General features: G+C 42.2%; 1 protein-coding gene across 1 annotated transcript in view; it reads left to right on the top strand.

The window, feature by feature from the left end:
- The window catches only part of LOC133568886 (voltage-dependent L-type calcium channel subunit beta-3-like), a 55,568-nt gene that overhangs the window by 19,208 nt on the left and 11,472 nt on the right, over window positions 1-24,888 (top strand). Inside the window, exons 3-12 of the mRNA XM_061921078.1 lie at window positions 3,462-3,527; window positions 3,611-3,733; window positions 3,802-3,941; window positions 5,995-6,056; window positions 6,144-6,169; window positions 9,479-9,559; window positions 9,654-9,712; window positions 9,794-9,903; window positions 23,376-23,384; window positions 24,778-24,888. The exon at window positions 24,778-24,888 is cut by the window's right edge and continues 41 nt beyond it. Coding sequence (XP_061777062.1) covers window positions 3,462-3,527; window positions 3,611-3,733; window positions 3,802-3,941; window positions 5,995-6,056; window positions 6,144-6,169; window positions 9,479-9,559; window positions 9,654-9,712; window positions 9,794-9,903; window positions 23,376-23,384; window positions 24,778-24,888 — 787 coding nt within the window. The remainder of the gene's footprint in view (window positions 1-3,461; window positions 3,528-3,610; window positions 3,734-3,801; window positions 3,942-5,994; window positions 6,057-6,143; window positions 6,170-9,478; window positions 9,560-9,653; window positions 9,713-9,793; window positions 9,904-23,375; window positions 23,385-24,777) is intronic.

Below are 24,888 nucleotides of genomic sequence, written 5' to 3'. Positions count from 1 at the left end.
AGTGGGTTCCTCTCGTTCTGCCGCTCCCTTTTAATCCCGGATTGACAGACGCATGCTATCTTAATCTCCTTACTCAAAGACAATCATGACCCGGAGAAGGAAGAGAGGTGCTTTATCTGTGAAGCACGCCCGTTTTTAAATGTGTCTGTTCAGTCTACATGATGATGATATGCTTTGCTGAAGATTATTAATGAATGAATGAATGAATGAATGAATGAATGAATGCATCATTTGCTGCCACTTCTGGTACAAAACCCAACAGCAGTGAGGTTGGCACGTTGTGTAATGTGGTAGAAATGTCGGGGATTCAACCACTGTTCGTGACGCCAGTTTTATGTGGTGGAAAAGTCTGAATCTTAAACAGGAACAATAGAGAGTTTGATACAACAGTTTTCATTACTCATAATCAGATAGTACAAAGTTGGATTGAATCAATATGAAAACAGACAGTGTCTTTGAAGACGAAAGATGGGGAACCCTCGTGGAGGAATTAAGAAAGAGCGCACACCAGGCTTGGTGTTTCCTTCTTATTTATACACTCCATGATGGCCTGATTTGTAGCAGAACAACTTATATGACTGTCCGATGTTCAAGGTGACTTGACCTCTCATTTAGTTTGGAGGTAACCCTAGGACAAAAATTTTCCACTACAGTAATTTGTAAATAAAATGCCACTTTTGATACAAAAACCAAAAGCAGTGAAGTTGGCACGTTGTGTAATTTGTAAATAAAATGCCACTTCTGATACAAAAACCAAACCAGTAAAGTTGGTACATTGTGTAATTCGTAAATAAAATGCCACTTCTGATACAAAACCTAACAACAGTGAAGTTGGCCCGTTGTGTATTTTGTAAATAAAATGCCACTTCTGATACAAAACCCAAATGCAGTGAAGTTGGCACGTTTTGTTATTCGTAAATAAAATGCCACTTTTGATACAAAAACCAAAAGCAGTGAAGTTGGCACGTTGTGTAATTCGTAAATAAAATGCCACTTCTGATACAAAAAAGAAACACCAGTGAAGTCGGCACGTTGTGTTATTCGTAAATAAAATGCCACTTCTGATACAAAAACACCAGTGAAGTTGGCACGTTGTGTTATTTGTAAATAAAATGCCACTTCTGATACAAAACCCAAAAGCAGTGAAGTTGGCACGTTGTGTATTTTGTAAATAAAATGCCACTTCTGATACAAAACCCAAAAGCAGTGAAGTCGGCACGTTGTGTAATTTGTAAATAAAATGCCACTCCTGATACAAAACCCAAAACCAGAAAAGTTGGCACGTTGTGTAATTCCTAAATAAGAACTGAACACAATGATATTCAAATCCTTCAATTTATATTCAATTGAGTGGCGACTTGTCCAGGGTGTACCCCGCCTTCCGCCCGATTGTAGCTGAAATAGGCGCCAGCGCCCCCCGCGACCCTAAAAGGGAATAAGCGGTAGAAAATGGATGGATGGATGAATAGACTGCAAAGACAAGATATTTCATGTTCCCACTGAAACAATTTTATATTACTTTTGCAAGTAATCATTAACTTAGAATTTAATGGCAGCAACACATTGCATTTTTAGCAGTGTGTTACATGACCTTTCCTGAGTAAATGTTTGGGAACTGAGGAGACACATTTTTACCAGTGTGTTACATGACCTTTCCTGAGTAACTGTTTGGGAACCAAGGGGACACATTTTTACCAGTGTGTTACATGGCCTTTCCTGAGTAACTGTTTGGGAACCAAGGAGACACATTTTTACCAGTGTGTTACATGGCCTTTCCTGAGTAACTGTTTGGGAACCAAGGAGACACATTTTTACCAGTGTGTTACATGACCTTTCCTGAGTAACTGTTTGGGAACTGAGGAGACACATTTTTACCAGTGTGTTACATGGCCTTTCCTGAGTAACTGTTTGGGAACCAAGGAGACACATTTTTACCAGTGTGTTACATGACCTTTCCTGAGTAACTGTTTGGGAACTGAGGAGACACATTTTTACCAGTGTGTTACATGACCTTTCCTGAGTAACTGTTTGGGAACCAAGGGGACACATTTTTACCAGTGTGTTACATGACCTTTCCTGAGTAAATGTTTGGGAACCAAGGAGACACATTTTTACCAGTGTGTTACATGACCTTTCCTGAGTAACTGTTTGGGAACTGAGGAGACACATTTTTACCAGTGTGTTACATGACCTTTCCTGAGTAACTGTTTGGGAACCAAGGAGACACATTTTTACCAGTGTGTTACATGACCTTTCCTGAGTAACTGTTTGGGAACTGAGGAGACACATTTTTACCAGTGTGTCACATGGCCTTTCCTGAGTAACTGTTTGGGAACTGAGGAGACACATTTTTACCAGTGTGTCACATGACCTTTCCTGAGTAGCTGTTTGGGAACTGAGGAGACACATTTTTACCAGTGTGTTACATGACCTTTCCTGAGTAACTGTTTGGGAACCAAGGAGACACATTTTTACCAGTGTGTTACATGACCTTTCCTGAGTAACTGTTTGGGAACTGAGGAGACACATTTTTACCAGTGTGTTACATGGCCTTTCCTGAGTAACTGTTTGGGAACTGAGGAGACACATTTTTACCAGTGTGTTACATGGCCTTTCCTGAGTAACTGTTTGGGAACTGAGGAGACACATTTTTACCAGTGTGTTACATGGCCTTTCCTGAGTAACTGTTTGGGAATTGAGGGGACACATTTTGAAGATTTTCAGGTGGAATTCTTTCCCACTCTTGCTTGATGTACAGCTTAAGTTGTCCAACAGTTGTGGTATTTTAGGCTTCATATTGCACCACACATTTTAAATGGAAGACAGGTCTGGACCACACTCTTTTACTATGAAGCCACGCTGTTGTAACATGTGGCTTGGCATTGTCTTGCTGAAATAAGCAGGGGCGTCCATGATAACATTGCTTGGATGACAACATATGTGTCTGTTCCGCGGCCTTGATGTATTGCAGTCGCTAGTCCAAAGTCAACAACAACAGGTGTGTGTCCATGAGAGACAAGAAGGGAGTTTGTTGTGTCTTCGCTGCACTGTCCTTCAGGAGAGTCTCCAAGCCAGGGAAACAATCCAAGTTAGAATTATTTTTATGTGGGTGAAAATAAAATGTGCTTTTCACTCTAAATAGTCAATGACTGGTCCTCAAAACTGCGGGGTAGACGGTCCCATGCAATCCACAGTTCTTCCCGCATTTGTGGCAGCTTTGGGGTACTTTGAAGAAAATAAATGATCACAGCCAAAAGTCATCTCTTAAAGTCATCAGCCTGCATTGTTGAATAATTCAAGTGTGTGTGTGTGTGTGTGTGTGTGTGTGTGACATTGTCTTGTACTGCAGGAGTGCTGCGTTGAGCAGATGTCTCTGCCAGCTCCAAGTAGCTGACCTTGGGCAGAGGTAATGAAAGCAGAGAAATAATAAACAAACTGTCATTTCCCCTGTCCTCTATCAGGGAGAGCGCCAGGACACGGACGCCACCGAGGAGAGGAACGCCCAGGTTCAGTTGGAGAAAGCTAAGGTATGTTTCCTAGTTTTGCGGTCCGCGCCAAGTATTTGCAGACTTCCGCCGATGACATAATGTCTGTGGTTTGTCCCCAACAGTACAAGGCCGTGGCCTTTGCCGTACGCTGCAACTTCTCCTACACGCCGGCGGATGACGACAACGTGCCAGTGCCGGGCCAGGCAGTCACCTTCGAGGCCAGAGACTTCCTCCACGTCAAAGAGGTCTCAAAAGGCGACACCAAGTCAGTGTGTTTGAACCCCACTGAGTTCCTTTGCGGTCGTGTTTCCAGAAATTCAACAAAGAGTGGTGGATTGGGCGGCCAGTTAAGGAGGACAGCGCTGTGGGCTTCATCCCCAGTCCGGTCAACTTGGAAACCATCCTGATCCGAAGAGAAGTCCAGGCCAGGAAGGCTGCCAAGGCCTTGGCAAAGTATGTCGACGTGTTTTCCGCAGGGACAGCGAGATAATACGGGCTTACTGGTGATAGTTTTATCTTCATTAACTCTAGGACCACGCAGACCAACTAGTGGGACAGAAATAGGACTACCGTATTTCCTTGAATTGCCGCCGGGGCGCTAATTAATTCAAAACCTCTTCTCACTCCAGCGTTTACCAAAGGCATGCGGTAAATTTAGGCCTGCGCCTATAAATTTGAGTTTGATGTAAGGATACCATCATGAAATAAATAAATGATAAATGGGTTGTACTTGTATAGCGCTTTTCTACCTTTCAAGGTACTCAAAGCGCATTGACACTACTTCCACATTCACACACACATTCGCACACTGATGGAGGGAGCTGCCATGCAAGGCGCTAACCAGCACCCATCAGGAGCAAGGGTGAAGTGTCTTGCTCAGGACACAACGGACGTGACGAGGTTGGTACTAGGTGGGATTTGAACCAGGGTTCCTCGGGTTGCGCACGGCCACTCTCCCACTGTGCCACGCCGTCCCTCAAAAAAGCACAAAAGCACATTTAATTAAAAAAAACGTTATTATGGTCTTACCTTTACTTATAAAAGAAGTCCATGCGCAGCTCCTTCCGATCAAAAGCATCGATAACTTGTTTATAGAAGTCTTCCTTATCTTTCTTCAATTTTAAAAGTCTCTCTGTCTCGATGGAGATCTTCCTTTATTACCTCCTGCTTCCATTGAAAGTCCAGTTTAGAAAACTGTTTTATTTTAGATATGTAATCCTCCATGTTAAAAGTGTCAGCGAGAGGAGAAAATAAACGATCGCTGCTTGTTGTCACTTCTTCTGCAGCCGAGTAGTCGCAAGAAGGATCACTAGCGCCCTCTACCACCAGGAGGCGGGAGTCATTTAATGACTCATATTTGACACACGCAGCTACGGTATATTAATAAAACATAGCTGCTTACTGTTCTTTTTAGCATATTCAATAGCTTGGACCTTAAATCCTACTGAATAGCTCTTAATCTTCTTCCCTTGATGCGATTTCAAATGATTGAAATCAGCCTCCTCCATTTTGAAAATGATGACCGGTGAAGTGTCACTCGTGACGTGACGAGTTTGAACCGGTGGAAATTCTAGACATGCGCTAATAAAAATAATAGTTTTGCGAAACGAGTTTGACCCGGCAGTAATTCTAGGCAGGCGCGTACTATATACCCGGCAGCAATTCAAGGAAATACGGTAGTCCTGCTTCCACCAGGCACCACAGTTCACTTCCACCTGTGGTTAGGACCACCCACCTGGGTCAGAACTGTTGAGCACAATCTAAAAGCAGTGATTTTTGTTAGTAAACAAGAGACGATGAATGTAAACATGGAAGTGAGGGGGCGGGTGTTTGTACACTACATTACCCAGAAGGCTTAGTGCTGTAACCGGAACATTGTCCGAGCTTAGAGAGATGTGCGAGTGGTAGGGATTAGTGTTGTCCCGTATTTTGGTGCCGGTACCAAAATTATTTCGGCATTATTGGCTTTATTTTAACAAAAAAATCTTAGGGTACATGAAACATATGTTTATTATTGTAATTTAGTCCTTAAATAAAATAGTGAACATATTAGACAACTTGTCTTTTAGTAGTACGTAAACAAACAAGTTGAAATATGCAGTAACATATTTTGTCATTTTTCATTCTATTGTTTTGTCTCCATCATTAAGGACAAGTGGTAGGAAATTAATTATTAATCTACTTCCAGTCAATCCAATCCACTTTATTTATATAACACATTTAAACAACAAAAACCTTTCCAAAGTGCTGCACAGCCATGTTAAAAACAAAAAACAATATTATGCTCCCCCAATGACTGAAATAAAACAAAAAATAAATATCAAAAGATGATTAAAACAACTGGATGCCTGGGCGTCTTTCTAGCGAGATATTCAAAGTCCTCAAGTGTCCAGGGACATATTTCTTGACTTCTTACTTTCTTAACTTTAATAAAGAGCAATTTGGGCAGAAAGACAGAATTTTCAGTTTCTGTTTGTTGACATCTTTCCTCCTGTCCCGTTTTCAGCAAAGCATCCTCACAAGTGGCTCAAGATATGAACTCCAAAAAGTACACGCCTCCTTCTCAAGGTTAGAACGCCTGCACCCGAGTCCGCACAATATGTTGGTGATTTCACCGTGTTGAAGCAATGTTGTGTCTGCTGTCTCCTTAAACAGCCAATCAGCAGGTGAAAAAGAAGCCGGTAAGTGACTCTTTGCTCAGGTCCTTTCTTTCACCCCATTTCATTCATTTTGTTAATAAAAAATCAATCTAAGGAATAAATATGAATGAAAATGAGCAGAAAGGAGTTGCTAATAATATAGAATGTTTGTTTATTCCACGTCAATAATGATTTGGAGTGCATGTGAAAGTAGGCAGGACAACAGAAGCATCATTTCCTCAGCAGTGAATGAAGCTAACTCATGATACCTCAAATGCTAGGGAAAAATATCCATCAGGATGCTGCCTACAGCCACAGCTGTTAAAGTTTTTTTGAACCCGATGCTAATTAGAGGCACACAGAAACTATAAACCCCAAAAGCAGTGAAGTTGTCCCGTTGTGTAAATAGTAAATAAAAAGAGAATACAATGATTTGCAAATCCTTTTCAACTTATATTCAGTTGAATAGACTGCAAAGACAAGATATTTCATGTTCAAACTGGAAAACTTTATTTTTTGCAAATATTAGCTCATTTGGAATTTGATGCAAGCAACATGTTTCAGAAAAAGCTGGCACGAGTGGCAAAAAAGACTGGGAAAGTTGAGGAATGCTCATCAAACACTTATTGGGAACATCCCACAGGTGTGCAGGCTAATTGGGAACAGGTGGGTGTCATGATTGGGTATAAAAGCCGCTTCCATGAAATGCTCACTCATTCACAAACAAGGACGGGGCGAGGGTCACCACTTTGTCAACAAATGCCTGAGCAAATTGTTTAAGAACAACATTTCTCAAGCAGCTATTGCAAGGAATTCAAGGATTTCACCATCTATGCTCCGTAAGATCATCACAAGGTTCAAATAATCTTGAGAAATCACTGCCCGTTTACCATGAATTGATGAACGTGGACCCCGACTTAAACAAGTTGAACAACTTATTGGGGTGTTACCATTTAGTGGTCAATTGTACGGAATATGTACTGTACTGTGCAATCTACTAATAAAAGTATCAATCAATCAATCAATGATATTACAGACCTTCGGTGCCTCAGGCGGTACCGCATCAAAAAACGACATCAGTGTGTGAAGGATATCACCACATGGGCTCAAGAGCACTTCAGAAAACCCTGTCAGTAACTCGAGATGTCCAATAATATCAGACTGCTGATACTATCGGCCGATAAATGCTTTAAAATGCAATATCGGAAATGATCGGTATCGGTTTCAAAAAGTAAAATGTATGACTTTTTAAAACGTTGCAGTGTAACCAATGGCCGTATAAACAACTTTAACACTGTTACATATATGCGCCACACTGTGAACCCACACCAAACAAGAATGGCAAACACATTTCGGGAGAACAGCCGCACCGTAACACAACATAAACACAACAGAAAAAAACACCCAGAACCCCTTGCAGCACTAACTCTTCCGGAACGCTACGATATACACACCCTGCTACCCTCTATCCCTATCCCAAACCCAACCCGGCCCACTCAACCTCCTCATGCTCTCTCAGGGAGAGCATGTCCCAAATTCCAAGCTGCTGTTTTGAGGCATGTTCAAAAGTATTAATGCACTTTGTGACTTCAATAATAAACATGGCAGTGCCATTTTGGTGTTTTTTTCCATAACTTGAGTTGATTTATTTTGGAAAACCTTGTTACATTGTTTATTGCATCCAGCGGGGCATCACAACAAAATTAGGCATAAAAATGTGTTCATTCCACCACTGTATATATCGGTATCGGTTGATATCAGAATCGGTAATCAAGAGTTGGACAATATTGGAATATCTGATATCAGCAAAAAAAGCCATTATCGGACATCTCTATCAGTAACTGCAGTTGGTGGCTACATCTGTAAGTGCAAGTTAAAACTCTACTATGCAAAGCCAAAGCCATTTATCAACAACACCCAGAAACGCCGCCGGCTTCGCTGGGCCCGAGCCCATCTAAGATGGACTGATGCAAAGTGAAAAAGTGTTTTGTGGTCTGACGAGTCCACATTTCCAATTTTTTATGTAAACGTTAAATTCTAAATTAATGATTATTTGCAAAAAAGAATTACATTTCACAGTTCAAACATGAAATATCTTGTCTTTGCAGTCTATTCAATTGAATATAAGTTGAAAAAGGATTTGCAAATCATTGTATTCTCTTTTTATTTACTATTTACACAACGTGACAGTTGCTTGCTGTCGTGTGGGTTCCACCGACCATCAAGGAAGGACATTTTGCTCTTGAGCAGGTTTGACTCTTGTTTATTGTTCAATAAAGCTCAATTCCGGTCGGGTCGCTTTTCAGCTCCTTCTCCTCGGTCGCTTTTGTGCTGGCCGCGTCTCCGTCTCTCGTGTGCTCTTTGGCGCTCTTGCTCTTCATCTGCCGCGGACTCTCCTCCTTCTCCTCTTTTATACACTGTGAGGAGATATGTTGATTGTCTGCCGGAGCACGATCCACGCACCTGAATTAGATTGCGGCGGCGTCGCTCCCGGCACGCCCTGCCTCTCCGCTCCGCCGCCTCCTTGCCGCCATCTTGGGCAGGGCTCCAGCGTGCCCTGCCCACCTCTCCACAGTGACAACTTCACTGCTTTCGGGTTTTGTATTATAGGGTTAATATAATGTTGATTATAGGACTAATGTGTTTATTTTTTTTGTTTCATTTAAAACCGAATGCCATCTCCGGGTTGGGGAGGAGACCCTGCCCCAAGTGGAGGAGTTCAAGTACCTCGGAGTCTTGTTCACGGGTGAGGGAAGAGTGGATGGTGAGATCGACAGGCGGATCGGTGCGGCGTCTTCAGTAATGCGGACGTTGTACCGATCCGTTGTGGTGAAGAAGGAGCTGAGCCGGAAGGCAAAGCTCTCAATTTACCGGTCGATCTACGTTCCCATCCTCACCTATGGTCATGAGCTTTGGGTCATGACCGAAAGGATAAGATCGCGGGTACAAGCGGCCGAAATGAGTTTCCAGGTCTCTCCCTTAGAGATAGGGTGAGAAGCTCTGCCATCCGGGAGGAACTCAAAGTAATGCCGCTGCTCCTCCACATGGAGAGGAGCCAGATGAGGTGGTTCGGGCATCTGGTCAGGATGCCACCCGAACGCCTCCCTAGGGAGGTGTTTAGGGCACGTCCAACCGGTAGGAGGTCACGGGGAAGACCCAGGACACGTTGGGAAGACTATGTCTCCCGGCTGGCCTGGGAACGCCTCGGGATCCCCCGGGAAGAGCTAGACGAAGTGGCTGGGGAGAGGGAAGTCTGGGTTTCCCTGCTTAGGCTGTTGCCCCCGCGACCCAACTTCGGATAAGCGGAAGATGATGGATGGATGGATTAAAACCTCAAACGTGTTCCAACAGGGGGAGCAGGTCTCCATGTACGACGTTGTGCCTACCATGCGTCCCGTGGTCCTGATGGGACCCTCACTGAAGGGTTTAGAGGTGAGCCTGGCCTCCTCATCCCCAATTTAACGCGCCCCCTTTCTCAAACGTAAGTAACTACGTTGTGTTGGATTGAAACCCCGCTCCGTTGCAGGTGACGGACATGATGCAAAAAGCTCTCTTTGACTTTTTGAAACATCGATTTGAAGGCAGGTAAGGAGTTGATTGTGTCTCTGGAGCCAGGCTGGAGTGAAATATTAATATTTTTTGAACCCGCCGGTGGGTTTACTGCAGGATCACCATCACGCGGGTCACGGCAGACATCTCTCTGGCAAAGCGCTCCATACTCAACAATCCTGGAAAAAAAGCCTTAATTGACCGCTCCAACACCCGCTCCAATTTAGGTACTTTTACTCAACTCCTCATTAGGACTTAATTATGCACTCACTGGCCACTAGGGATGTATGTCGCTAAGATTTCCATCCATCCATCCATTTTTTCCAGCGCTTATTCCCTTGTGGGGTGGCGGGGGGCGCTGGCGCCTATCTCAGCTACAATCGGGCGGAAGGCGGGGTACACCCTGGACAAGTCGCCTCCTGATCGCAGGGCCAACACAGATAGACATACAACATTCACATTCACACACTAGGGACCATTTAGTGTTGCCAATCAGCAATACCGATATCGATATTCCTTCGTTATTATTTTATGGGTACCATTGGTGTAAAAGCGGTGATGTCATCATCTTGTAAAGACCTCACAGATCCATTACTGTCTTTCTAATACCGTATTTTCCCGACTATAAGGCGCACTTAAAGTCCTACTGAAAGCCACTACTAGCGACCACACAGTCTGATAGTTTATATATCAATGATGAAATATTAACATTGCAACACATGACAATACGGCCGCTTTAGTTTACTAAATTGCAATTTTAAAATTCCCGCGGAAGTATCATGCTAAAACGTTTTGGTCCAGCGCCGTTCACAGCTATAAGTCGTCTGCTTTAATCGCATAATTCCACAGTATTCTGAACATCGGTGTTGCTGAATCTTTTGCAATTTGTTCAATTAATAATGGAGACGTCAAAGAAGAAAGCTGTAGGTGGCAAGCGGTGTATTCCAGCTGCCTTTAGCAACACAAACACAGCCGGTGTCTCCTTAGCTCGGTTGGTAGAGCGGCCGTGCCAGCAACTTGAGGGTTGCAGGTTCGATTCCCGCTTGTGCCACCCTAGTTACTGCCGTTGTGTCCTTGGGCAAGATGCTTTACCCACCTGCTCCCATTGCCACCCACACTGGTTTAAATGTAACTTAGATATTGGGTGTCACTATGTAAAGCGCTTTGAGTGACTTGAGAAAAGCGCTATATAAATATAATTCACTTCACTTCACTTGTTTACGTTCCCGAAAGATGACGGTGAAGCTTAACAGAGCGGTCAAGCGAACATGGTTCCCTGCCACATGTCAACCGGCAGGTTTCGGTGAGAAAATGGTGGTAATAAGTCAGCTCTTACCGTAGACATGAGCGGAGAGCTTGCATCGTTCTTCCTGCACCCGTCAAAGACGCAGCTGCGGACTCTCTTCCCTCCCACCGGCCGCCGGATGCTTCCACTGTGGAGGAGGGGGAAAAAAAAAAAAATCTCAGCCTGGCCCCAACGGCTGCCTTCGCCTCGTCGAGAAACGCGACTTCCACACCAGTGGTCACACCCCTCCGACTTTCAGGTTGTACAGGTACGACCATATAATCTCGCTAAAACACCAATAACACAATAAGCAGATAAGGGATTTTCCAGAATGATCCTAGTAAATGTGTCTAATAACATCTGAATCGCTCTGCCGTCTAGTTTTTTTTTCTTTTCTAGTCCTTCACTCTCACTTTCCTCATCCACGAATCTTTCATCCTCGCTCAAATTAATGGGGAAATCGTCGCTTTCTCGGTCCGAATTGCTCTCGCTGCTGGTGGCCATGATTGTAAACAATGTTCAGATGTGAGGAGCTCCACAACCCGTGACGTCACGCGCACATCATCTGCTACTTCCGCTACAGGCAAGGTTTTTTTATTAGCGACCAAAAGTTGCAAACTTTATCGTCGATGTTCTCTACCAAATCCTTTCAGCAAAAATAGGGCAATTTTGCAAAATGATGAAGTATGACACATAGAATGGAGCTGCTATCCCCGTTTAAATAAGAAAATCTCATTTCAGTAGGCCTTTAAAACCCCTTTTTTCCCCCTAAAAACTCGACAATGCGCCTTATAATGTTATGGTTTACTAAGGAGGACGTGACGGCAAACGGACACCAGGTGGCAGTATGTCCAAAGATTTATTAATATATATATATATATATATCTATATTAACAAATGTATATATGTAATAATCAATCAACAGAAAACATACTAAGTAAATGGAGCGTGGAAAAAACTCTAGAGTGTATGGTGTTAGTCTAAGTGTGTTAATTAACTGAAGTGTGTTTTACCCAAGTGTTGACAAAAGAGAACGCGGAAGTCCGTGGGGCAGGCAGAGGGTTCAGGTCAAACGAGCGAGGAGTCGAGCTACAAAGGAGGCAGTCAGAATCCAGAGGGAGATCCAGGGAAAAGAGTGAGACGCACAGCTCACCTTGCGGGCGACGGAGGATTCTGTGGGGACACGGGAGAAGACACTGAGAACACGTAGAGGTACAGGGCACAGGGAGAGCAGGTTTGCATAAAGCAGGGTGATTGCTTACGGTACGCATTTGGAACTAAGTTCCCGCCCGGATCCCTGTGTCCACTGGTCTTTTATGCTGCTCATCGTCAGTCACAGGTGTGTCCTGCAGCCGGCTGCGGCGTAGAGTGGGCGCGGTCCGCTTGATGAATGCGGGGGCGTGTCTGGAGTGCGCTGTCGGCGGGTCCTCTGGTTGGACTCGCAGCGGAGAGAGACGCAGAATGCGCAAGTCCCACAACATATAACCCGGTGCGCCTAATGCAAGGAATACGTTTGGTTGAGCTTACCCACCTCATAGCTATTTTATTTGGTACACAGTGTAATGATAAGTGTGAACAGTAGATTCACACTCACATTCACACGGGGAGGACATGCAAACTCCACACAGAAAGATCCCCAGCCCGGGATTGAACCCTGACTACTCAGGACCTTCTTATTGTGAAGCAGACGCACTAAACCAGGGGTAGGGAACCTATGGCTCTAGAGCCAGATGTGGCTCTTTTGATGACTGCATCTGGCTCTCAGATAAATCTGAGCTGACGTTGCTTAACACGACAAGTCATGAATAATTCCACTTGTAATCACAGTGTTAAAAATAATGTTCAAAATATAAAAAATTCTCATGCATTTTTAATCCATCCATCCGTTTTCTACCGCACCTGTTCAAGAAGTTGCGTTAATGGTAAGTAGTAATTTATTTATTGTTGGTTAGTGTGGGGCTTGCCCTCCTGGGGGTTCTTCAGACCACCAAGCACCGACATGAGAGCCTGTTTCAGGGTTACAATATTGTTTTATTTTTCAATAAATCTCTCAGTTGCTTTCCAGCAATTGTATGTCCAGCCCCAACCTGTCTCTCCTCCTGTCTGCTGCTTATAACAGAGCGACAGGTGACTAGATAACAAGGCCCAGGTGGGCCATCTACACACCTGTCGCTGCAGGCCCGCAGGCCACTCCCCCTTCCACAGTTAGCTTCAGAATAACAATGTTATTACAAAGAATAAGAGACCTATTATACTCTAGAAATGTTGGTCTTACTTAAAAATGCACGTGTTTAGTTGTGTTCAGTGTTAAAAAAAATATTATATGGCTCTTAAGGAAATATATTTTAAAATATTTGGCTTTTTGGCTCTTTCAGCCAAAAAGGTTCCCGACCCCTGCATTAACCCTTCTTCCACCGTGAAGCCAAGTAAAATAAATAGTAGAAAACATTAAAACTAGAACTGCCTAATAGCTAGAACTATTACACATACATGTTTTATTTCAAAAAAAAAAAGGGGGGGGTTTTAAGCCTTTTTTAAAAGCTTCCACAGTCTGGGGTGTCCTCAGGTGGTCAGGTAATCATTATCAATCACATAATTAGTGTTATTTATCTGATTTGAAAAATTAAAAAAATCACTTGACAGCCAATAAACATACATAGACACGCAGGTGTCTATTTGTTGAATATAATAGTGTGAGAGTCCAGTCCATAGTGGATCTAACATATTAGTGTGAGAGTCCAGTCCATAGTGGATCTAACATAATAGTGAGAGTCCAGTCCATAGTGGATCTAACATAATAGTGTGAGAGTCCAGTCCATAGTGGATCTAACATAATAGTGAGAGAGTCCAGTCCATAGTGGACCTAACATAATAGTGAGAGTCCAGTCCATAGTGGATCTAACATAATAGTGTGAGTCCAGTCCATAGTGGATCTAACATAATAGTGTGAGAGTCCAGTCCATAGTGGATCTAACATAATAGTGTGAGAGTCCAGTCCATAGTGGACCTAACATAATAGCGTGAGAGTCCAGTCCATAGTGGATCTAACATAATAGTGAGAGTCCAGTCCATAGTGGATCTAACATAATAGTGTGAGAGTCCAGTCCATAGTGGATCTAACATATTAGTGTGAGAGTCCAGTCCATAGTGGATCTAACATATTAGTGTGAGAGTCCAGTCCATAGTGGATCTAACATAATAGTGAGAGTCCAGTCCATAGTGGATCTAACATAATAGTGAGAGTCCAGTCCATAGTGGATCTAACATAATAGTGTGAGAGTCCAGTCCATAGTGGATCTAACATAATAGTGAGAGTCCAGTCCATAGTGGATCTAACATAATAGTGTGAGAGTCCAGTCCATAGTGGATCTAACATATTAGTGTGAGAGTCCAGTCCATAGTGGATCTAACATATTAGTGTGAGAGTCCAGTCCATAGTGGATCTAACATAATAGTGAGAGTCCAGTCCATAGTGGATCTAACATAATAGTGAGAGTCCAGTCCATAGTGGATCTAACATAATAGTGTGAGAGTCCAGTCCATAGTGGATCTAACATAATAGTGAGAGTCCAGTCCATAGTGGATCTAACATAATAGTGTGAGAGTCCAGTCCATAGTGGATCTAGTTAATAGTTTGAGAGTCCAGTCCATAGTGGATCTAACATAATAGTGTGAGAGTCCAGTCCATAGTGGACCTAACATAATAGCGTGAGAGTCCAGTCCATAGTGGATCTAACATAATAGTGAGAGTCCAGTCCATAGTGGATCTAACATAATAGTGTGAGAGTCCAGTCCATAGTGGATCTAACATATTAGTGTGAGAGTCCAGTCCATAGTGGATCTAACATATTAGTGTGAGAGTCCAGTCCATAGTGGATCTAACATAATAGTGAGAGTCCAGTCCATAGTGGATCTAACATAATAGTGAGAGTCCAGTCCATAGTGGATCTAACATAATAGTGTGAGAGTCCAGTCCATAGTGGATCTAACATAATAGTGAGAGTCCAGTCCATAGTGGATCTAACATAATAGTGTGAGAGTCCAGTCCATAGTGGATCTAACATATTAGTGTGAGAGTCCAGTCCATAGTGGATCTAACATATTAGTGTGAGAGTCCAGTCCATAGTGGATCTAACATAATAGTGAGAGTCCAGTCCATAGTGGATCTAACATAATAGTGAGAGTCCAGTCCATAGTGGATCTAACATAATAGTGTGAGAGTCCAGTCCATAGTGGATCTAACATAATAGTGAGAGTCCAGTCCATAGTGGATCTAACATAATAGTGTGAGAGTCCAGTCCATAGTGGATCTAGTTAATAGTTTGAGAGTCCAGTCCATAGTGGATCTAACATAATAGTGTGAGAGTCCAGTCCATAGTGGATCTAACATAATAGTGTGAGAGTCCAGTCCATAGTGGATCTAGTTAATAGTTTGAGAGTCCAGTCCATAGTGGATCTAACATAATAGTGTGAGAGTCCAGTCCATAGTGGATCTAACATAATAGTGTGAGAGTCCAGTCCATAGTGGATCTAACATAATAGTTAGAGTCCAGTCCATAGTGAATCTAACATAATAGTGTGAGAGTCCAGTCCATAGTGGATCTAACATAATAGTGAGAGTCCAGTCCATAGTGGATCTAACATAATAGTGAGAGTCCAGTCCATAGTGGATCTAACATAATAGTGTGAAAGTCCAGTCCATAGTGGATCTAACATAATAGTGAGAGTCCAGTCCATAGTGGATCTAACATAATAGTGTGAGAGTCCAGTCCATAGTGGATCTAACATAATAGTGAGAGTCCAGTCCATAGTGGATCTAACATAATAGTGAGAGTCCAGTCCATAGTGGATCTAACATAATAGTGTGAAAGTCCAGTCCATAGTGGATCTAACATAATAGTGTGAAAGAACAGTCCATAGTGGATGTAACATAATAGTGAGAGTCCAGTCCATAGTGGATCTAACATAATAGTGTGAGAGTCCAGTCCATAGTGGATCTAACATAATAGTGAGAGTCCAGTCCATAGTGGATCTAACATAATAGTGTGAGAGTCCAGTCCATAGTGGACCTAACATAATAGCGTGAGAGTCCAGTCCATAGTGGATCTAACATAATAGTGAGAGTCCAGTCCATAGTGGATCTAACATAATAGTGTGAGAGTCCAGTCCATAGTGGATCTAACATATTAGTGTGAGAGTCCAGTCCATAGTGGATCTAACATATTAGTGTGAGAGTCCAGTCCATAGTGGATCTAACATAATAGTGAGAGTCCAGTCCATAGTGGATCTAACATAATAGTGTGAGAGTCCAGTCCATAGTGGATCTAACATAATAGTGAGAGAGTCCAGTCCATAGTGGACCTAACATAATAGTGAGAGTCCAGTCCATAGTGGATCTAACATAATAGTGTGAGTCCAGTCCATAGTGGATCTAACATAATAGTGTGAGAGTCCAGTCCATAGTGGATCTAACATAATAGTGTGAGAGTCCAGTCCATAGTGGACCTAACATAATAGCGTGAGAGTCCAGTCCATAGTGGATCTAACATAATAGTGAGAGTCCAGTCCATAGTGGATCTAACATAATAGTGTGAGAGTCCAGTCCATAGTGGATCTAACATATTAGTGTGAGAGTCCAGTCCATAGTGGATCTAACATATTAGTGTGAGAGTCCAGTCCATAGTGGATCTAACATAATAGTGAGAGTCCAGTCCATAGTGGATCTAACATAATAGTGAGAGTCCAGTCCATAGTGGATCTAACATAATAGTGTGAGAGTCCAGTCCATAGTGGATCTAACATAATAGTGAGAGTCCAGTCCATAGTGGATCTAACATAATAGTGTGAGAGTCCAGTCCATAGTGGATCTAACATATTAGTGTGAGAGTCCAGTCCATAGTGGATCTAACATATTAGTGTGAGAGTCCAGTCCATAGTGGATCTAACATAATAGTGAGAGTCCAGTCCATAGTGGATCTAACATAATAGTGAGAGTCCAGTCCATAGTGGATCTAACATAATAGTGTGAGAGTCCAGTCCATAGTGGATCTAACATAATAGTGAGAGTCCAGTCCATAGTGGATCTAACATAATAGTGTGAGAGTCCAGTCCATAGTGGATCTAGTTAATAGTTTGAGAGTCCAGTCCATAGTGGATCTAACATAATAGTGTGAGAGTCCAGTCCATAGTGGACCTAACATAATAGCGTGAGAGTCCAGTCCATAGTGGATCTAACATAATAGTGAGAGTCCAGTCCATAGTGGATCTAACATAATAGTGTGAGAGTCCAGTCCATAGTGGATCTAACATATTAGTGTGAGAGTCCAGTCCATAGTGGATCTAACATATTAGTGTGAGAGTCCAGTCCATAGTGGATCTAACATAATAGTGAGAGTCCAGTCCATAGTGGATCTAACATAATAGTGAGAGTCCAGTCCATAGTGGATCTAACATAATAGTGTGAGAGTCCAGTCCATAGTGGATCTAACATAATAGTGAGAGTCCAGTCCATAGTGGATCTAACATAATAGTGTGAGAGTCCAGTCCATAGTGGATCTAACATATTAGTGTGAGAGTCCAGTCCATAGTGGATCTAACATATTAGTGTGAGAGTCCAGTCCATAGTGGATCTAACATAATAGTGAGAGTCCAGTCCATAGTGGATCTAACATAATAGTGAGAGTCCAGTCCATAGTGGATCTAACATAATAGTGTGAGAGTCCAGTCCATAGTGGATCTAACATAATAGTGAGAGTCCAGTCCATAGTGGATCTAACATAATAGTGTGAGAGTCCAGTCCATAGTGGATCTAGTTAATAGTTTGAGAGTCCAGTCCATAGTGGATCTAACATAATAGTGTGAGAGTCCAGTCCATAGTGGATCTAACATAATAGTGTGAGAGTCCAGTCCATAGTGGATCTAGTTAATAGTTTGAGAGTCCAGTCCATAGTGGATCTAACATAATAGTGTGAGAGTCCAGTCCATAGTGGATCTAACATAATAGTGTGAGAGTCCAGTCCATAGTGGATCTAACATAATAGTTAGAGTCCAGTCCATAGTGAATCTAACATAATAGTGTGAGAGTCCAGTCCATAGTGGATCTAACATAATAGTGAGAGTCCAGTCCATAGTGGATCTAACATAATAGTGAGAGTCCAGTCCATAGTGGATCTAACATAATAGTGTGAAAGTCCAGTCCATAGTGGATCTAACATAATAGTGAGAGTCCAGTCCATAGTGGATCTAACATAATAGTGTGAGAGTCCAGTCCATAGTGGATCTAACATAATAGTGAGAGTCCAGTCCATAGTGGATCTAACATAATAGTGAGAGTCCAGTCCATAGTGGATCTAACATAATAGTGTGAAAGTCCAGTCCATAGTGGATCTAACATAATAGTGTGAAAGAACAGTCCATAGTGGATGTAACATAATAGTGAGAGTCCAGTCCATAGTGGATCTAACATAATAGTGTGAGAGTCCAGTCCATAGTGGATCTAACATAATAGTGAGAGTCCAGTCCATAGTGGATCTAACATAATAGTGTGAGAGTCCAGTCCATAGTGGACCTAACATAATAGCGTGAGAGTCCAGTCCATAGTGGATCTAACATAATAGTGAGAGTCCAGTCCATAGTGGATCTAACATAATAGTGTGAGAGTCCAGTCCATAGTGGATCTAACATATTAGTGTGAGAGTCCAGTCCATAGTGGATCTAACATATTAGTGTGAGAGTCCAGTCCATAGTGGATCTAACATAATAGTGAGAGTCCAGTCCATAGTGGATCTAACATAATAGTGAGAGTCCAGTCCATAGTGGATCTAACATAATAGTGTGAGAGTCCAGTCCATAGTGGATCTAACATAATAGTGAGAGTCCAGTCCATAGTGGATCTAACATAATAGTGTGAGAGTCCAGTCCATAGTGGATCTAACATATTAGTGTGAGAGTCCAGTCCATAGTGGATCTAACATAATAGTGAGAGTCCAGTCCATAGTGGATCTAACATAATAGTGAGAGTCCAGTCCATAGTGGATCTAACATAATAGTGTGAGAGTCCAGTCCATAGTGGATCTAACATAATAGTGAGAGTCCAGTCCATAGTGGATCTAACATAATAGTGTGAGAGTCCAGTCCATAGTGGATCTAGTTAATAGTTTGAGAGTCCAGTCCATAGTGGATCTAACATAATAGTGTGAGAGTCCAGTCCATAGTGGATCTAACATAATAGTGTGAGAGTCCAGTCCATAGTGGATCTAGTTAATAGTTTGAGAGTCCAGTCCATAGTGGATCTAACATAATAGTGTGAGAGTCCAGTCCATAGTGGATCTAACATAATAGTGTGAGAGTCCAGTCCATAGTGGATCTAACATAATAGTTAGAGTCCAGTCCATAGTGAATCTAACATAATAGTGTGAGAGTCCAGTCCATAGTGGATCTAACATAATAGTGAGAGTCCAGTCCATAGTGGATCTAACATAATAGTGAGAGTCCAGTCCATAGTGGATCTAACATAATAGTGTGAAAGTCCAGTCCATAGTGGATCTAACATAATAGTGTGAGAGTCCAGTCCATAGTGGATCTAACATAATAGTGTGAGAGTCCAGTCCATAGTGGATCTAACATAATAGTGAGAGTCCAGTCCATAGTGGATCTAACATAATAGTGAGAGTCCAGTCCATAGTGGATCTAACATAATAGTGTGAAAGTCCAGTCCATAGTGGATCTAACATAATAGTGAGAGTCCAGTCCATAGTGGATCTAACATAATAGTGTGAGAGTCCAGTCCATAGTGGATCTAACATAATAGTGTGAGAGTCCAGTCCATAGTGGATCTAACATAATAGTGAGAGTCCAGTCCATAGTGGATCTAACATAATAGTGAGAGTCCAGTCCATAGTGGATCTAACATAATAGTGTGAAAGTCCAGTCCATAGTGGATCTAACATAATAGTGAGAGTCCAGTCCATAGTGGATCTAACATAATAGTGAGAGTCCAGTCCATAGTGGATCTAACATAATAGTGAGAGTCCAGTCCATAGTGGATCTAACATAATAGTGAGAGTCCAGTCCATAGTGGATGTAACATAATAGTGAGAGTCCAGTCCATAGTGGATCTAACATAATAGTGTGAGAGTCCAGTCCATAGTGGATCTAACATAATAGTGAGAGTCCAGTCCATAGTGGATCTAACATAATAGTGTGAGAGTCCAGTCCATAGTGGATCTAACATAATAGTGTGAGAGTCCAGTCCATAGTGGATCTAACATAATAGTGTGAGAGTCCAGTCCATAGTGGATCTAACATAATAGCGTGAGAGTCCAGTCCATAGTGGATCTAACATAATAGTGAGAGTCCAGTCCATAGTGGATCTAACATAATAGTGTGAGAGTCCAGTCCATAGTGGATCTAACATATTAGTGTGAGAGTCCAGTCCATAGTGGATCTAACATATTAGTGTGAGAGTCCAGTCCATAGTGGATCTAACATAATAGTGAGAGTCCAGTCCATAGTGGATCTAACATAATAGTGAGAGTCCAGTCCATAGTGGATCTAACATAATAGTGTGAGAGTCCAGTCCATAGTGGATCTAACATAATAGTGAGAGTCCAGTCCATAGTGGATCTAACATAATAGTGTGAGAGTCCAGTCCATAGTGGATCTAACATATTAGTGTGAGAGTCCAGTCCATAGTGGATCTAACATATTAGTGTGAGAGTCCAGTCCATAGTGGATCTAACATAATAGTGAGAGTCCAGTCCATAGTGGATCTAACATAATAGTGAGAGTCCAGTCCATAGTGGATCTAACATAATAGTGTGAGAGTCCAGTCCATAGTGGATCTAACATAATAGTGAGAGTCCAGTCCATAGTGGATCTAACATAATAGTGTGAGAGTCCAGTCCATAGTGGATCTAGTTAATAGTTTGAGAGTCCAGTCCATAGTGGATCTAACATAATAGTGTGAGAGTCCAGTCCATAGTGGATCTAACATAATAGTGTGAGAGTCCAGTCCATAGTGGATCTAGTTAATAGTTTGAGAGTCCAGTCCATAGTGGATCTAACATAATAGTGTGAGAGTCCAGTCCATAGTGGATCTAACATAATAGTGTGAGAGTCCAGTCCATAGTGGATCTAACATAATAGTTAGAGTCCAGTCCATAGTGAATCTAACATAATAGTGTGAGAGTCCAGTCCATAGTGGATCTAACATAATAGTGAGAGTCCAGTCCATAGTGGATCTAACATAATAGTGAGAGTCCAGTCCATAGTGGATCTAACATAATAGTGTGAAAGTCCAGTCCATAGTGGATCTAACATAATAGTGTGAGAGTCCAGTCCATAGTGGATCTAACATAATAGTGTGAGAGTCCAGTCCATAGTGGATCTAACATAATAGTGAGAGTCCAGTCCATAGTGGATCTAACATAATAGTGAGAGTCCAGTCCATAGTGGATCTAACATAATAGTGTGAAAGTCCAGTCCATAGTGGATCTAACATAATAGTGTGAAAGAACAGTCCATAGTGGATGTAACATAATAGTGAGAGTCCAGTCCATAGTGGATCTAACATAATAGTGTGAGAGTCCAGTCCATAATGGATCTAACATAATACTGAGGGTCCAGTCCATAGTGGATCTAACATAATAGTGAGAGTCCAGGCCATAGTGGATCTAACATAATATTGAGAGTCCAGTCCATAGTGGATCTAACATAATAGTATGAGTCCTGTCCATAGTGGATCTAACACAAGAGTTTGAGAGTCCAGTCCATAGTGGATCTAACACAAGAGTTTGAGAGTCCAGTCCATAGTGGATCTAACACAAGAGTTTGAGAGTCCAGTCCATAGTGGATCTAACACAAGGGTTTGAGAGTCCAGTCCATAGTGGATCTAACATAATTATGTGAGAGTCCAGTCCATAGTGGATCTAACATAATAGTGTGAGTCCAGTCCATAGTGGATCTAACATAATAGTATGAGAGTCCAGTCCATAGTGGATCTAACATAATAGTGTGAGAGTCCAGTCCATAGTGGATCTAACATAATAGTGTGAGAGTCCAGTCCATAGTGGATCTAACATAATAGTGTGAGAGTCCAGTCCATAGTGGATCTAACATAATAGTGAGAGTCCAGTCCATAGTGGATCTAACATAATAGTGTGAGAGTCCAGTCCATAGTGGATCTAACATAATAGTGTGAGTGTCCAGTCCATAGTGGATCTAACATAATAGTATGAGAGTCCAGTCCATAGTGGATCTAACATAATAGTGTGAGAGTCCAGTCCATAGTGGATCTAACATAATAATGTGAGAGTCCAGTCCATAGTGGATCTAACATAATAGTGTGAGTGTCCAGTCCATAGTGGATCTAACATAATAGTATGAGAGTCCAGTCCATAGTGGATCTAACATAAATGTCAAATGCATATAGACTCCCTTCCTCCTTGAAGACAATATTTAGTAAATTGATCTGTAAACTCGTTGTGGTGACTACAAATCCCACAAGATTTACAGAAGTGAAGTGAAATATATTTATTTAGCGCTTTTTCTGGACTCAAAGTGCTTTACGGAGTGAAACCCTTTGTCTACATTTAAGCTCCATTGAAACCAGGGCGGGTGGGAGCAGGTGGACAAAGTGTCTTGCCCAAGGACACAACGGCAGTGACTAGGATATCGCAGGCTGCAATCGGTCGATACATCACAGCTAATGTATAATATTAATTATGACGATTAATTAGCACGTCAGGAAGGTGTGCATTTTTGATGCTAAGCAAACGGACGTGACGTCAGGTGGCGACGACGACTCTTTCAAAGGATGCGGGGCTTCTATACAACTTTATGGATTATGATATCACTTCAATTTGTCACTTTTTGAAGTGGATTAATATCACCGGATCACTATGATATTTGTTTACTTCCAACTTGTCACTAACTCTAATTAGCGTGCATGTCTGCGATGAGTTGGCGACTTGTCCAGGGTGTACCCCGCCTTCCGCCCGATTGTAGCTGAGATAGGCGCCAGCGCCCCCCGCGACCCCAAAAAAGGGAGTAAGCGGTAGAAAATGGATGGATGGACTTTGAGGAAGAAATATTGTTGCGTTACAAACTTCCATGTGGTATTGCCTCCTTATTTGTGATTATTCCAGGCTGATGATCATATCCAACCCATGTCTTTTTTCTATGTGTAGCAGCGGCGACTGCAGTGAATGTGACAGCGTGTCGTAGTTACGACTGTCAGATGGATAAAGACACGTGGGTAGTTTAATAGTCCCTTCTAGGGACCGGGGTTAAAAAGTACCGGTACTCAGTATACTGCACATCCCTACTGGCCACAAGATCAAATACTGTTTGAATTAGGTCGATAAGTAATTTTTTTTACATTTTTGTCTTTCTTGCTGCTCTTCGACCCCAAAGACACTGCAGGTAAGTACAACTTCAAAGTATTTTGGTTTGTTTTTGCCAGTGTTTGAATGCTGGGCAACACATTCCTGTCATTCATGTGCTTGTTCAGTTTATGAACGTGTACTTCTTGCCATGTGCTCACATCTACATTTTGCATCATTGAGTAGCAGGGAAACAACAATCATAAACATGTGTAACCACTGCGTTGATATTAATTCATTTATATTTCTAAATTATTATTTTTTTAAATCCATATTTTTGGTTCTCTGTTTGAAAATAATACTGAATTTGATCACAATTAAAAAACAACAACAACCTACAACCAATTAATCAATGTTTATTTATATAGCCCTAAATCACAAGTGTCTCAAACGGCTGCACAAGCCACAATGACACCCACACAAGGGCAAAGAAAAACTCACAACCCAGTGGGACATCGATGAGAATGACTATGAGAAACCTTGGAGGGAACCACAGATGTGGGTAATCCCCTACTAGGGGAGACTGGATGCAATGAATGTCAAGTGGGTCTAACATAATAGTGAGAGTCCAGTCCATAGTGGATCTAACATAATAGTGAGAGTCCAGTCCATAGTGGATCTAACATAATAGTGAGAGTCCAGTCCATAGTGGATCTAACATAATAGTGTGAGAGTCCAGTCCATAGTGGATCTAACATAATAGTGAGAGTCCAGTCCATAGTGGATCTAACATAATAGTGTGAGAGTCCAGTCCATAGTGGATCTAACATAATAGTGAGAGTCCAGTCCATAGTGGATCTAACATAATAGTGTGAGAGTCCAGTCCATAGTGGATCTAACATAATAATGTGAGAGTCCAGTCCATAGTGGATCTAACATAATAGTGAGAGTCCAGTCCATAGTGGATCTAACATAATAGTGAGAGTCCAGTCCATAGCGGGGCCAGCAGGAGACCATCCCAAGTGGAGACAGGTCAGCAGTGCAGAGATGTCCCCAACCGATGCACAGGCGAGCGGTCCACACTTCATCCATGGCCACCGGCCCTGTGCCCCCCCTCCATGAGGAACAGGGGGACAGAAGAGAAAAGAAAAGAAACGGCAGATCAACTGGTCTAAAAGGGGGGTCTATTTAAAGGCTAGAGTATACAAATGAGTTTTAAGATGGGACTTAAATGCTTCTACTGAGGTAGCATCTCTGTTACCGGGAGGACATTTCAGAGTACTGGAGCCCCAATAGAAAAGACTCTATAAACCGCAGACTTGTTTTGGACTCTGGGAATCACTAATAAGCCGGAGTATAAAAATTATGTTTCACACTTATAAATGCAAAAAAAAAAAACTAACATTGTTTTCATGATGTATACTACAAGCAACAAAGGCCAGGTAAAAAACAAATGAAAAAGACCTCTGAGTTTTGTGCTTGTTCTGTTGCAGCCCAGATCCAAGGAGAAGTGGAGAGAATATTTGAACTTGCTCGCAGCCTGCAGCTGGTGGTTCTGGACGCAGACACCGTCAACCATCCTATACAAGTTTCCAAGACCTCCT

This window comes from Nerophis ophidion, linkage group LG14 (assembly GCF_033978795.1).
Source record: "Nerophis ophidion isolate RoL-2023_Sa linkage group LG14, RoL_Noph_v1.0, whole genome shotgun sequence".
Lineage (NCBI taxonomy): Eukaryota > Metazoa > Chordata > Actinopteri > Syngnathiformes > Syngnathidae > Nerophis > Nerophis ophidion.
Note: the sequence above shows the minus strand (reverse complement) of the source record. Positions and strands in the feature narration are given on the sequence as shown.